Below are 15,481 nucleotides of genomic sequence, written 5' to 3'. Positions count from 1 at the left end.
TGCAATCATGTTGGTAGATGACCCTAGTTGAATGTGTACATCAGACGCGATGGTAATGACTGTCATCCCCAAGAGTGGGTGTGCAGCACAAATGTGTTCTCAGCGCTTTTGAGCATGTTTATAATGCTGATAAATTTGGAGTTGTGTGTCTTTGTTTAAGTTTTTTCAATACAACTAGATGTTAAAAAAGACATAATGAACTTGCTTACCTCTATCTTTGTCAAAGACTATTTGTGCTTGTGTCTGATAGACTGAAAATTGAACATGTAGGCCAGACCCCATTTACCCTCCCAAGCTCCCACCTCTCCATGGCGGCCTCGTCATCAGAGCCGCCCGAGCGCCTCGTCGTGCTCTATGCATCGCAAACTGGCAATGCCATGGACGCTGCCGAACGTGTAGGGCGAGAGGCTGAGCGTGGAGGCTGCCTGGCTGTCGATGTTCTCTCCATGGATTGCTTCGATCCCGTAAGCTGGGAACCCTAGAAAACCCACTCCAAAACCCTTTCATCTGATGCTTATGAACATCACTTGCTACTTCCACTTGTTTTTGCAGAGTTGCCTGCCACGCGAAAGGTATGTGGTCTTCGTTGTGTCCACCATGGGGCAGGGGGACCCCCCAGATTCCATGAAGGTTGGGAGATAGGTGCTTCTTTTGTTTGGTATTTTTTTGGAGTGTTGATTTTCTAATTGCCATTTTTTGTTTGGGTTTTGGATGTCAGGATTTTTGGACATACCTTACCAGAAAGTCTCTGGGTGCGCGATGGCTGGAAGGGCTATTTATGCCGTGTTTGGGCTCGGCGATTCAACCTATGGGAAGTACAATGTGAGACTTCGGACTAGATTTTGCAGCCTGCTATTGGGCTATGTGTTGCTTTTAAATTTTAATCCAATTATTTATGTTGATTTGATGAAATGATCTGTAGTTCATTTGTTTGTGAGAATTAATTATGAATATAACATTCCAAAGTTCTAGCAACACATGAGGTGCGCAGGGTTAGAAGAAAAGATATGGAACAAAAGACTTATGCCATATTCAAATGCTTAGCTAGAAACATCATTAAAATAACAAAGTCATATTGGCATATCCAGTTTTGCACATTCAGGAATTAACCTTTTTGTATGTTCTAAACATAAATTTTTGCTGCATGATCAACCATCTTGATATCTCATTACTCTTCTTTGGCTGTAGTGCCCTGTTTTTATGCTCATTTTCTTTTCAAGAAAATCTTGGCTAGTAAATTGTTCTCTGTTACTCGGAAATCATGACTCTTATGGTTTTCAAAATTTTACATGCTTGTTTTTATTTCCATCTTCACAATCGTGTTTGCACTGCAGTATCCTGCAAAGAAGCTCGATCGAAGGCTTTTCAATCTTGGTGCAAAAAGAATCACAGAAAAAGGCTTGGGAGATGATCAACATTCATCTGGGTATTCTTTTAATTTACCATCCTTTTTTTGGTATTTGCTATTGTTTTTGTATTCATGTGCGGGCTTTCGAGAAGTCAAATGACATGGTTTTTTGTGATAAATTTAAGCATTGGTTTTTGAACTTCTTGATAGAAAGCACCTTTTTGGGGAGTTCCAAAGCAATTCCTCAAAGTTACTACTGAATTATTTTGTTATTGTATACTAGATACGAAGGAGCTCTAGATCCGTGGTTGCTGATTTTGTGGAAATCCCTGAATCAAACAAATTCGTCGTTGTTACCAAGAATATCTGATGCCATTCATCCTAATTTGAATATTTTGGGGGATGCAAAGGTAGAAGTCATATATTACTCGGCTCCACAAGATACCACCATTTCAGGTGGGAGGTCTCAATTTTGCTATTTTTTACCAGTAATATGTAAAGTGCCATGTAATATTTCTTTTTAATGGATTCTGTATGTCATCTTCTCTAGACCCCAAAATATTAATTGAGAGCGCGCGCTCAATGTCCCCTGCTCTGAAGTATCATAATGAAGGAGAACCACAATTCATGTTACAAATGGTATGTTTTGTACCCTCTGCAAGAGCTTAACAGTTGAAATCAGTATTTATTTTATTCTTATGAATGTTTAACTGATCCAGAAATTGTACACGTGTGTATACATTCATCTTTAGGGAATCTTCTGCACTTACATATAAGATACTGCCCTGTCTTGTTTGGTGGGTCACTGAATTATTTGCTCCTCAGTAACTTTCATTTGCTGCAACTTACCAAATTCTACAGTGGTTGAAAGCGTCTGAACTAATTTGTATAGAAGTCGATCTCCTGACGTTAGACTGTAGTTTAGTACATTGTACGACCTTGTTGTACAATACTAGTATTATGCACAAGCCCCTGCATAGTAGATTTTCTGTGGACTCGTGAGGGCATGACTGCGTGAGGCACCTTATGCTGGATTTGGCTTATTTTACCATTTTTTCTACGGGCAAATATGCACCATATGCAAGCTTCGAATGCAAAGCTAGCTTTTACAGCACTAAATGATGCACGGTTGCTTGTTCCGTAGACAATTAAGCTGTCCACTTTATCCCTAAATATGCATGATTGCAATCAACTTGCATTTTGTTGTCATGATTGTCATGTTCTTTTGCTCAGTAAGTACCATTAAGGAATTTCTACACAATAGCTGGGGTTTCTGTGAATAGCTGGGCTGTGGTGTAATAAACTTATCTGGGGATAGTAAATTAGTAATGGTTCATTATGATTTATGGGGATGCTTCATCTGTACTGTGACTAAAAAATAAATTAATGTTGTAATAATTGTGTTATAGTTTAGTTGATCCATTTTTTACTTAGTTTCTGTTGTTGATGCTATTGCTAACCATTTTAGGTAACAAATCAATGTTTGACTAAGGGAGATTCTGACAGAGATGTCCGCCATTTTGAATTGGAAGATCGATATTCTGTATGTTCTTTAGTCCATATGATCATATTCGCTTGTAATCATCTTCTAAACACGCGGAAGAAACTAAAATATTGTTTCATATTTTTTTTCATTTTAGCCCATCAGTTATCAAGTTGGTGATGCCCTAGAAATTCTACCAAGTCAGAATCCATCAGCTGTTGATGCTTTCATTAAACGCTGTAACTTGGATCCAGATTGTTACATAACGGTATGTGGATCTGTTTTGTCGCCTTTTGGATTTAGTTTTCCTACTTCTTTCTGTGTGTTTCTCTGCTAAAGAAGCAGCTTTAATTTCTTAGCACTTTTACAACCCACAATAGTAGTTATGTGCACATTTTCTCTGTTTGAAAATCACATATAACTGCCTTTAGCGGGATTGTTTGCTCTAGTAGCTAGCAGTTTATCTTGGTTTAGACAGTACTCCCTTTTTCATCAGTGCATGATCCTTGACTTTATCCATTAAAAGGGATACATCTAGATGTAGTTATGTATTCTTATATATCTTCTCAACCAGTCAACCTGTTGCAGTTGTGTAGCTAACCAAAGAGGAAACAATATCTTTTTGCTGCCCAGATTCGAGCAAAGGGTAGTGACAAACTTTCCAAAGGTTCACCTATGAACAGTTTGATGGATCCCATCAAGCTAAAGACCTTTGTTGCTTTGACAATGGATGTCACATCAGCTTCCCCTCGGCGATATTTCTTTGAGGCAAGAGGAATACCCTGAATGCTTCATCTCATACATATATTTTTGTAGTAGTTTGCTATCTTATGTTGGCCTCTGAAATCCTGATGTCTATGACTAATATGCCCCCTCTATGCTCACACAACTACGATGTTCTTCTGTAGATCATGAGCTATTTCGCAACAGATACCGATGAAAAGGAAAAACTTCAGTATTTAACTTCTCCTGAAGGAAGAGACGACCTTTACTGGTACAATCAGAAGGAGAACCGGACTGTTTTGGAAGTAAGTTGTCTTCTTGATGATAAAATTCTTGCAGTACATACCTTAGCATGCCTGTTGTCCTTTGACTTGAGCTTTTTTGGTTCAAAAGTGACATGGATGTGTTCTGCTTTTAGGTTTTGCAGGAGTTTCCCTCGGTGCACATGCCTTTTGAATGGTTGGTGCAACTGACACCGCCATTAAAAAGAAGAGCATTTTCCATTTCGTCATCCCCATTAGTCCATCCAAATCAGATACACTTGACTGTCAGTATTGTATCATGGCGTACTCCTTTAAAGAGGACACGACATGGTCTCTGCTCTACATGGCTAGCGGGGCTCTCTCCAAATGAAGGTATCAATTGCTTCGTCTAGCTAAAGTTGGGAACCTCTATGTTGTGTTGTCTTTCTTGTGTTCTTTTCCTTGACGGCACTCCTGCTCCTCTAGTAATAATGTGTACTCTCCACTTGACATATCATATAATCACATGATAAAACAACCATCAATATTCTCTCACAGTCTACTTACGTGCAGAGAGTATTATACCGTGTTGGATACACCGAGGATCCCTGCCTCATCCAAAGCCATCAGTTCCTCTTGTGCTTATTGGACCAGGAACAGGATGCGCACCATTCCGTGCGTTTGTGGAGGAAAGGGCTGCACAGAGTGTGGCAGAACCAACTGCTCCTGTTCTATTCTTCTTTGGCTGTAGAAATCAAGATAATGATTTTCTGTACAAGGACTTCTGGTTAAATCATGCCCAGGACCAGGGGGTGCTTTCCCTAGAAAAGGGTGGTGGTTTATTTGTTGCGTTTTCTAGGGATCAACCTCAAAAGGTCTATGTACAAGATAAAATTAGGGAGCAGGGTGCAAGAGTGTTGAACATGTTATGCTCCTCTGAGGCTACAATATACGTTGCTGGGTCTTCTACCAGAATGCCTGCTGATGTTACGGCTGCATTGGAAGAAGTTTTATGTCAGCAGGGTGGTGTTCCAAAAAATGATGTTTGGCAATGGGTGACGGGTCTGAAAAAGAATGGCAAGTTTATCATTGAGACCTGGTCATAACTGAGATGTATGTTGAGTATCAGGTTTCTGTTATTTATATGGGCACTGTATAATCAGTGTACGATGATGTTGAGCATATAATGATGTTGTTTTCACAATTTATTTGTACTAGCTAAATATCCGTGTGTTGGTATGGATCAACAAGTATGAAGATTGTCTTTGAGACCAAAGTCATACTGTACAATCTAACTCCAGATCGATGATATCATGATTGTGCGTTCTGAAGATGTAGGGGTGGTTATCACAGATCGTTAATAAGTTTATAGCATGCAACACATATACGCGTAAGGAAGAAATGCGATGGCCTTGTAAAAGGAACAAGTCTCACTTGTATACACACTAGAGAACAAGTAAGGGACATCATCTTCTCCGTCCTGGGAAAAGCATTTTCACCAACGAATAAGTGACGACATCTTCGGTCGGTGGTGGTTGGCGCGGCAAGTCTTGTTCCTCCTCTTCTCTGAGTTGTTCCCTTCCTTCCCCGCTCCTTCGATGGGTGTAAGTAACATCAAACCCTGGGCCTTGTAGCTTAGATGTGTAAGCATGTGGCAGATTCAAAGGTTGTATGGTACGTTTTGTAAGTAACTAGTAAACATGCACGTGCAATGCACGTTATGTTTAATATTAATTAGTCAAACACTACAATCATTGAAATTGCTATTTGTCAAAATAGTAAAGCACTTTGCAACAAAAGAAGTTCAAGCTGTTGCAAAGTTCAAAAAAAAAGTTCAAGTTGTTGCATGTCAAGAAACAACATAGATAATTCTTCGGACACCACAAACTTTGTACTTTTCCTTACACGTACTCCCTCCGCCCCACAATATAAGATCGTTTTTCAAACCGTGCTAGCTTGAAAAACAATCTTATATTATGAGACAGAGAGAGTATTAAATATTCTTAGTCCAGACAAGATGCATTGCACGTTTCCCAATACATATATAAAAACTTATGGATTGAAACTATTGTTGCCTCAACACAGAAACCAGAAGTGCCCAGATGCTAAATTCATTGATCAAAGGCATGCCTAAAACGTTAATACATGCTATGCAGGAACAACTCCTCATCCAGGATCTTAGAAAAACTTCCATTGGAAGGAACACACACTGTGTTAGTCCTGATTGTTACTCCATAGAATTACAATCGTTTCTTTCTTCTAGAATACACTTGAAGTAGCTTCTTTGGGCCGCACTTCACATCAGTGTAATTTAATGCGGAGGTATTAAATTTAAAAGTGTATATTACCGGACACAAGTGTATTCTGCTAGACACAAAACTGGCAGGCAGAGACATGAATTTTTTTATGTGTGTATTTAAAAGAAAAACGATATCCAAACAAGGCCTTGTTGTTCCCTTTTCATGCTCTGACATGTACATGGCCATAAAAGGGGTTTTGGCATGCCTTATTAACCCTTTAGAAACTCTCCTACCCATTAGTAAGACCATCCACGAATATGCAACCTTGCATAGCCTAGATAAATGATAAAACCAATTGAAGATCCTCTGCATGCATATAAATTAGAAGAAATTTTTTGGTAAAAAAATCAGAACAAACTCCCTTAAGAATGTTGCATATGTACTGGTGCCCAGTCACAGTATATATGCAAGTATGTATGAGTCTATGATTCTGCCACAAGGATCAAATAGACAACATGGAACATGGTGTTGTGTGACCTCTCACAAAGTGAATGAATGAAATTTCGATTGTTACTAAATTTTTCGTATATAGTTTTTCAATGTAAAAACGAACTTTAGGCCTTATTTGTGAATACAGAATTGTCTTTCTCGGTTCCCAAAGACGTTGAGTAACCATCCTAAGTGAGCAATCGAACATACCTTGAATCACTTTAGCACAAAGATTGAAGACGGAAGTAAGTCCAACCCATGTCTTACCAACTGCAAAAAGAATAAAAGATTCCTCAAACAAAACTTGCAAAACATGGTCACACATCATATAAATAATCTCCTCACACATGGGGTCAGACAAACCATTTTGTTCAGTTTGAAGGTACATGGCCAAAACAAAGACTACTGCGATATAAAAGGAAGCTAATACTCCCTCTGTAAAGAAATATAAGAGCGTTTAGATCACTAAAGTAGTGATCTAAATGCTCTTATATTTATTTACGGTGGGAGTACATCATAGAGATGATATAAGAACACTATGCATGTTGAACAATGATATGGGTCTGACATATGGAGTTAAGAGTTTCCCTAAAACAACAACTTTCTGAATATTATTGTCTCGACATTATGCCCACAAAAGCAAAGAGAAACCTTATGTAAACAAAAAATTACAGTGCACAAACACACCGTTTTTCAGAAAAAGTAACGCTTACCAGGAAACTTTCAGTCTTTGAAGAAAGGACAACCTTCCTAAAAATACACCACCCAGTGCAGGTTCATACAGTTTTCATTGTGCACAAATGACGCAACATACATATTCAAGCCAATGCGACAAAATGTCTAGTGAGAAATTCATTGGAACTTTGAAAGGCACTCATTTTTTATCAACAAGTTGGTACAGCATGTTGTCATAATGCCTTCGATACTTCAATGTGCTTCCAGTGTCAGCTATGGATGTGCAATAATATCCTTACACCTGAAATCAAGGTTGCTATAGTCTACTAAATGATTTTTAACCAAACTATAAAATTAGTGGTCCAGACATAAATAGCATAATGAAGAGTCATATATGAAAGTACCTTTGGAATTCTGCAAAGAGAAACAACAGGTACTGTACAATCAAACTTCATTCTTCTTGGGATTAAGCCAATGTTCAAGCTCCAAGGCTTACAAATATGTTTTGAAGCCAGAACATCTTTTGAATAGCGCAAATAAAAATCGAGAATTCCATTGTCTGCACTCATCAAGTCTAGTAAGTTCTCTTTTTTGTCATTAACTTCGTAAACTTGAGGTGTCCGATTTCTCCTTGCCGATGCCAGCTTGCCTCAATGTGTGTTATACAACAGAAATTTAGGTGAAAATCTATTCTTCCACAAATGTTCAGCACTTCCATTGCAAGCATTGTACCAAGCAAAACAAAATGAAACCCAAGCCACACTCGTGCACAAGATTCAACCTGTACAAAAGAAACTGTTCAGGTTGCTAACGAATTGAATTTTTGTACGCATCGGTGAGAGCTACTTAAATATCAGATCATGCAATAGCAATTTCCATGTGCAGTTGCAAGAAATTAATCCTGTAGTATAAACACATTGTCCAGAGGCATATGGCGACCTGAATTGGGAGCGGCAAGCTGTAGCAAAGAGCGAGCTGGATGGGGAGTCCCAAACTACAGTGGTGCTTGCTGAAAGGTGAGACGGGCGGCGAGCCAAGTGGCCAACCACAAGCTTTGCAGAGGACCCGGATGGCGACCTCGTCCGGCTCAGCGGCGGCCTAGGCCTCGCCATCCTCGTGTTGTGTGGCGGCGAGCTGCTTCCCAATACGGCGACCCCCGTTCCTATGTCGACGAGGAGGAAGAAAGGGCCAGGGAGGAAACGATGTGAGAGTGCAGCCTCGGCCAGAGTACGGGAGCACCCTCGTTGGCATCAACCGCGGCGGCACGGGGCGGCGGCCGGGCACAACACGTCTCCCTTTTCGAGGGTGAGACGCGGGGTTCACCGGGCGCGGCAAGGGGGAGGCGTGCGAGCGCCGCCTGCCGCGTGGGTTTTCTTCGAGCGAGGGACTGCGGCGGTGGGCGCGTGGGGGAAGTTCGAGAGAGGAGGCAGGAGCGGTTTCATTCCCCTTTTTTACGACGAGAGGAGGTGGGCTGCAGGGAGACGTGCGTTTGGTAAGGGCTAATTGCAATTAGCACTAAACACAAACACAGGATGATTCTGAGCCGTAAGATTTGTTGGATGGATGAATATGATGAATTGGTTCTCCGCCCTTTCGTGCTTTTATAGAGTAGTAGATGCTTCATGATGTTGTGTGAGGATGTGGTAGGTTTTGCAAGAACGACTTGTTTGCAGTGATTATGTCGATGATGTAGTGGTAGATCGATTCTTATGTGCTAGTATGTCAGGTTCTGCATGCAGCAGATCGATGCTTATGTGCAGATGTTGTAGATCAGATGCCATCTTGATCATGTGTAGTACGCTAGATGCATGTTCTGTAGTAGTGTGTTGAGCTTCATGATCTTCATTGTTGTGTAGTCCATGTATTAGGGCGATCGTTGGTACGAGGGTTGGTTCTACACATCGTAGTTCTCAGTGCCGGAGAAAGAGGGGACCAGCAGGGGCCTGCCCCCCTAAAACCAGGATTTTGCAAGTAATTTGCTATGAACAGTGGCAAAATTAGTACTAATTTGTTGCTAAAAATCTATTTTCAACACTTTGGCCCTCCCCAACCTGTTTTAGTAGCACCCCCACCCCCCTAATACATATTTTCTGGCTCCGCCGCTGGTAGTTCTCATCCTCGTACCAGCTTCCCTCTTATACGTGTCAACATGCAGTGAAGATCATTCGAACTTTACCCAATGATGCATGATCAACATTTTTTTTCTCTTGATGCTTACCATTGTAGTGATGCATTTTTCTTGTTCAGACTTCTAGTCCTGATGCTAACCATAGTAGTCCATGAGTGACACTAACTTTAGTCAGGCCCTAACGCTGCAAGTATCCCATCCGTATCCCTCTTATGTTGATGACTCTCAGTTGTCGGAGCCTCAAAATGTAGAGGTGGTCGAGCTGCCGAGGTTGTGTTCTTTGGTGGTGGAGATGCGTGAGAATTCTTGTGTCAAGGAGCTAGCTAGAAAGTTGGCTAATAAGGCTGGTAAGGCATTGATGAGGGGGTTGAGTGAAGGGGCGGCAATGAAGTGCCCTCCTTTCCTATCCACCTTAATCCTCAACATGATATGTGATATCTCCTCCTGCGGGGTGAGGACTGATAAATGCTTCAAGTAGGTGCATTTGAACAATGTTGCGAAGATAGTTTTTGAGTTCCGTGACACATAAGTGACCTCAACTTAGGCGAGCAACCATCTTAGGAAGTGGAGAACTATGTGGGTCCAAGTGTCAAAGCTTAGAGACCTTAGCGGTGCACAATTGGAAGAGGACACATTCACTATTGTGTTGAAGGCTAAGCACTATAGAGGCCACGTCCTGGTTAGCTAACCTACCACTTGTTTCACTTGATCTAACTTGTCAATCACAACTAAGCACATTGTCTTTCGTTCTTAGGATCACCCCAAGGATTCTGACTACCTCAACAAGCCCATCCAGAACTACCCTCAAATGCAGGCTGTCTCCTCCTTCAGTTTGGCTAGTGGCAAGATTTCCATGGGCTCCACTGAGCCTCTTGATGCACCTTCACTTGACTATCCAAACACCCAGGAGTAAGAGGCCATCATCTTTGATGGCCCTAACAAGGCTGGTGAAATGGTGATCACGTACCTACTCCTAAGAGGAAGAGGAAGAGGGGTGCCTTGGAGGAGGAGGTGATCGTCTTCACCAGCATGACCGAGGCCGTCAAGGAGGTGGCAGCCGCCATGAGAGAGAGAGAGAGAAAGCCTGTTGATGTGTAACCCGCCCTCTACAACACTATTAAGGGCAACGTTGGGTTCCGCCCGGAGGCTCTGATGATGGCTCCAAGCCACCTCATGGACAACAAGGCACATTGTCTTTGGTTTATTAGAATGGAAGAGTACCATATTTCTCTCCGGCTTATGACCTACATGGCCAAGCACTACTACATGTAGTGAAGGGTCTCTCCTAGTCGTGGTGCTGATGCATGCATGCATGATGATGTATATTTTGTGTGAGCCATGAATTGATAAAATTAAAACCAAGGCTTGCATATTTTAGGTGGTAGATAATAACGCCTTAGATGGCGAGCTTGATGTGATAGGATTACACTCTCTTTTGATGTGGTGTTAGGATGACATCATAGTAGGTAGGATAAACTTGTCATGCTTTTGTTATATGATTCATGCATGCTTATGCTGCATACGTTCTTGTCAACTTGTGTTTGAAAGCACAAGTGCTCCCTGGGTGATCTTGGTAATTAATGTCAACATATCTCTTGTTGGACTAATACTTTTATCTAGTATATTTCAGATGAGTTCAATAGTAGAGTGGCATGGACAAGAGGATGTGGAACCCCTTCAAGATGCTAAGGACAAAGATTGGCAAAAGCTCAAGACTCTTCATTTATATTTTAGTGATTCAAGATCACATTGAGTCCATAGGAAAGCCAATACTATTAAAAGGGGATGAGGTGTTGCTTAATGGCTTGCTTGCTCAAAGTTCTTAGTGATATGCTCCAAAGCCCTCAACCACTTTCTCATTTCCACATATGTCCCAAACCAAAAGTCAAACTTGGCCCTACCGATTTGATCTATCCGGCGCCACCGAGTTCACTTGACATAGCCACTGCCAGAAACCCTAATCAGTTCGGTCTCACTGATGGGATCTCGATCTCACCGAGATGGGCTTGCAAACTCTCTATTGCCTGTTGCAATCATTTTGGTCTCACCGAGATACGCAATCGGTCCCACCGAGTTTGCTTGACCAACTCTCTGTTTTGCTTATTACCAAAATCAGTCGCACCGAGTTTGTGTAATCGGTCAAACCGAGTTGAGATTTTACCCTAACCCTAGCACATCGGTCCCACCGAAAACTCCAATGTTCACATTTTGAACCATATCGGTCTGACCGAGTTTCTCGATTTGGTCCCACCGAGTTTGGTGAATTGTGTGTAACGGCTAGATTTTGTGTGGAGGCTATATATACCCCTTCACCCATCCTCCATTCATGGAGAGAGCCATCAGAACGTGCCTACACTTCCAGTATTTATTTTCTGAGAGAGAACCACCTACTCATGTGTTGAGACCAAGATATTCCAATCCAACCACAAGAATCTTGATCTCTAGCCTTCCCCAAGTTGCTTTCGACTCAAATCATCTTTCCACCAAAACCAAATCTGTGTGTGTGAGAGAGAGTTGAGTGTTGGGGATACTATCATTTGAAGCACAAGAGCAAGGAGTTCATCATCAACACACCATCTATTACCTTTTGGAAAGTGGTGTCTCCTAGATTGGTTAGGTGTCACATGGGAGCCTCCGTCAAGATTGTGGAGTTGAACCAAGGAGTTTGTAAGGGAATGGAGATCGCCTAATTCGTGAAGATCTACCGAAGTGAGGCAAGTCCTTCATGCGTGATGGCCATGGTGGGATAGACAAGGTTGCTTCTTCGTGGACTCTTCATGGGTGGAGCCCTCCGTGGACTCACGCAACCGTTACCTTTCGTGGGTTGAAGTCTCCATCAACGTGGATGTACGATAGCAGCACCTATCGGAACCATGCCAAAAATCTCCATGTCTCCAATTACGTTTGCACACTCCAATCCCATCCCTTTACCTTCTTGCAACATGCATGCTTTACTTTCCGCTGCTCATATACTCTTGGCATGCTTGCTTGAAATGTACTGTGAATGTTTAAACTTGTGCTAAAACTCCACCTTAACTTGAAGAACTTAAAAACTTCTACTTTTCTTTGTTGAGGGTCTAATCACCCCCTCTAGACACCTCTTCTCGATCGTACAATTGGTATCAAAGCACTGGTCTCCATTGCTTTGCTTTAATCACCATTGGAGGAAGATGGATGAGTCTACGTTGGGGAGTCTTAGACGTAGAGTGCCTATACTTGATGGAGAGTTCTTTCAAGAATGAAAAAAATGAGATGCTTGAGATTTTCAATGAATATCACTTGAATAAGTACATTACTAGCCCTTGTGCACCCCTTGTTGATCCTTTGCATCCTACCCCTGATGAGTCTATTGACATGATCCGCAACCTTAGAACTATCAATCTTATTACTAGAGGTTTGCCTAGAAATTTGTTTGGTTGTTTGCCTACTCTTGATTGTGCTTACACTATATGGAGACTTCTTGAGGAACGATTTCCAAACTATTCCTTGCAAAACTTAGATGAGATTCTTCACAAGTCTATTGCTTTGAGTAAGATGAATTCCAATGATCCTAAGTTTGGTGATTGTCTATTTGAGCTTGGTGACCTTATGAGTGCCAAAGGAGATGTTGGAATCATTAGCAATATCATCTCCGAAGCCATTATAATACATAAAGATGAACATTGTGATGATCACTTATCTAATGAATCACTCTCTCTAGGAATTGATCAATCAAAAGACGATGTTGAACATGGATACTATGATGAGGATGAGGATAGTGACTTTGATCTTTATGAGTCTATGAGACATTTTGGTCTTATGGCTAATCTTTGCGGCTACATGGCTGGAGGAAAGAAATGGGTTCTTGATAGTGGATTTACCGATCACATTACCGGAGACAAGGATATGTTTCGTGAGCTTGCTGAAAACAACGACCCTCAAAAGTATGTCACCTTTGGTGATAACTCAAATGGTAAGGTGGTTCTCCTTGGTAAGGTGGCCATCTCACATGATAGCTCCATACAAAATGTTATGCTCGTTGAATCTCTTGGCTATAATTTACTTTCCCTATCTAGACTTGCCGACTTTGGTTTCAATGTCCTATTTACTGAAGTAGATTGCCAAGTGTTTTGTAGAGATAATCATAAAATGGTATTTATCGGTATACGTAGAGGTGATCTATACATTGTCGATTTCACTAAAAAGGATCAACCTAGAACTTGCTTAATTGCTAAATCTTCTAAAGGTTGGTTGTGGCATAGAAGGTTAGGTCATGTGGGTATGTGAAATCTTGATAAGCTTATTAAAGGCGATCATATCCTTGGAGTAAAATATGTTATATTTGACAAGGATAGATTGTGTAGTGCCTGTCAAGCAGGAAAACAAGTTGGAGGAAGCCACCCCGTGAAGAACATCATGACTACGAGAAGACCGCTCGAGCTACTTTATGGATCTCTTTGGTCCCAACGCCTATAAAAGTCTCGGTGGAAACTCATTTGGTCTAGTCATAGTCAATGATTTTTCAAGATTTACGTGAGTGTTCTTTCTTGATGATAAATTGCAGGTCCAAAAGATCTTCAAGAACTTCGCTAGGAAGGCCCAAAATCAATTTGAAGTGAAGATCAAGAAGGTTCACAGCAACAACGGAACTGAGTTTAAGAATGCAAATGGGGATACCTTTCTTGACGAAGAAGGGATTTCACATGAGTTCTCGGCTATGTACATGCCTCAACAAAATGGAGTTGTTGAGAGGAAGAACCGGTCTCTTATTGAGATGGCGAGAACGATGCTTGATGAGTACAAGACGCCAAAACACTTTTGGGTGGAAGCAGCTGAGACAGCTTGTCATGCAACAAATCTCTTATATCTTCACAAGCTACTCGGCAAGACGGCATACGAGCTTCTCACCGGTAACAAACGCCAAGTTGGATACTTTTGAGTATTCAGCTCAAAGTGCTACATTCTTGATAAGCATCATCATTCTAAATGTGCTCCTAAATCTCATGAGGGTTTCCTACTCGGTTATGGCTCAAACTCTCACACCTACCGTGTCTACAACAATTTCACTCGAAAGGTTGAAGAGACCGTAGATGTGAAGTTTGATGAATCTAACGGCTCGCAAGTAGAGCAATTGCCAATTGATGTAGGAGACAAAGACCCTTCGGAAGCAATCCAAGACTTTCCTATTGGAAAGATTCGTCCAACGGAGGTGAAGGAGTACCTCGTCCGTCCAAGTGGAAGCTTCTACCTCACGACAAGGTGAACCAAGAGTTGACACGGAGGCATCCACAAGTGGGACACGCCAAGATGAAGAAAATGAGGAAGCACACCAATATGAACCTCATCAACCTCCTTCTCCACCTCGACAAGAGAACGACAATGTCAACAACGAAGAAGGCCAAGAGGAAGAACAAGATGATGAAGAAGATGTTCCACCCGACCCAAACAAAAGCTCTCACGAGTTCGAGCAAGTGTTTCACGAGACCATCCTGTCGAACAAATCTTCAATGATATCCAAACTGGGAGAATCACTCGCTCTAAAACCCGTTTGGCTAATTTTTGTGAACATTATTCATTCATCTCTAGCATTGAACCTATGAAGGTTGAAGAAGCATTGGAAGATCCGGATTGGATAAATGCCATGCACGAAGCGCTACACAACTTTGAGAGGAACCAAGTGTGGACGTTGGTCGAGAAGCCCGACAACAACCACAACATCATCGGTACCAAATGGGTGTTTCGCAACAAGCAAGACGAAGATGGACAAGTCGTTCACAACAAAGCACGTCTCGTCACCCAAGGCTACACTCAAGTCGAAGGTATGGACTATGGTGAGACATATGCCCCCGTTCCTAGACTTGAGTCTATTCGCATCTTACTTGCCTATGCTAATCACCATGATATTACCTTGTACCAAATGGACGTTAAAAGTGCTTTTATAAATGGTGAAATTGAGGAGGAAGTTTATGTTAAACAACCTCCCGGCTTTGTTAATCCTAAGAAACCCGACCATGTTTACAAACTTCACAAAGCTCTTTATGGTCTTAAACAAGCTCCTAGAGCGTGGTATAAATGCTTGACCAAGTCCCTTATTGAAAAAGGCTTTGAGATTGGAAAAATTGATTCCACTCTTTTTACTAAAAGGGTTAAGGGTTGTCGGTGAGAACGACACCT

At 41.6% G+C, this 15,481-nt stretch overlaps 1 protein-coding gene across 2 annotated transcripts; it reads left to right on the top strand.

Moving 5' to 3' along the window:
• Positions 1–330: 330 nt before the first annotated feature.
• LOC125517343 (NADPH-dependent diflavin oxidoreductase 1-like) lies at positions 331–5,072 on the top strand. Of its 2 annotated transcripts, XM_087527166.1 has the most exons (12): positions 331–464; positions 553–630; positions 719–822; positions 1,335–1,426; positions 1,632–1,804; positions 1,899–1,987; positions 2,817–2,891; positions 2,989–3,099; positions 3,465–3,599; positions 3,740–3,859; positions 3,973–4,189; positions 4,370–5,072. In XM_087527166.1, exons 3-12 carry the CDS (start codon positions 760–762, stop codon positions 4,900–4,902), a joined length of 1,608 nt encoding a protein of 535 aa, XP_087383292.1. In that variant the 5' UTR covers positions 331–464; positions 553–630; positions 719–759; the 3' UTR covers positions 4,903–5,072. The 2 variants fall into 2 exon arrangements, with proteins under 2 accessions (XP_087383292.1, XP_087383291.1); XM_087527165.1 differs by lacking the exons at positions 331–464; positions 553–630; positions 719–822.
• Positions 5,073–15,481: the final 10,409 nt, after the last annotated feature.

This window comes from Triticum urartu, chromosome 6A (assembly GCF_056163025.1).
Source record: "Triticum urartu cultivar PI428250 chromosome 6A, HENAU_Tu73, whole genome shotgun sequence".
Classification (NCBI taxonomy): domain Eukaryota; kingdom Viridiplantae; phylum Streptophyta; class Magnoliopsida; order Poales; family Poaceae; genus Triticum; species Triticum urartu.
Note: the sequence above shows the minus strand (reverse complement) of the source record. Positions and strands in the feature narration are given on the sequence as shown.

Excerpts from the sequence above, each read along its gene's own strand:
- LOC125517343 (XM_087527166.1), top strand. The coding sequence starts at position 760 with ATGGCTGGAAGGGCTATTTATGCCGTGTTTGGGCTCGGCGATTCAACC. Across the intron at positions 1,988-2,816 it reads CACAATTCATGTTACAAATG|GTAACAAATCAATGTTTGAC; the intron begins GTATGTTTTGTA and ends TAACCATTTTAG. Across the intron at positions 2,892-2,988 it reads AATTGGAAGATCGATATTCT|CCCATCAGTTATCAAGTTGG; the intron begins GTATGTTCTTTA and ends TTTTCATTTTAG.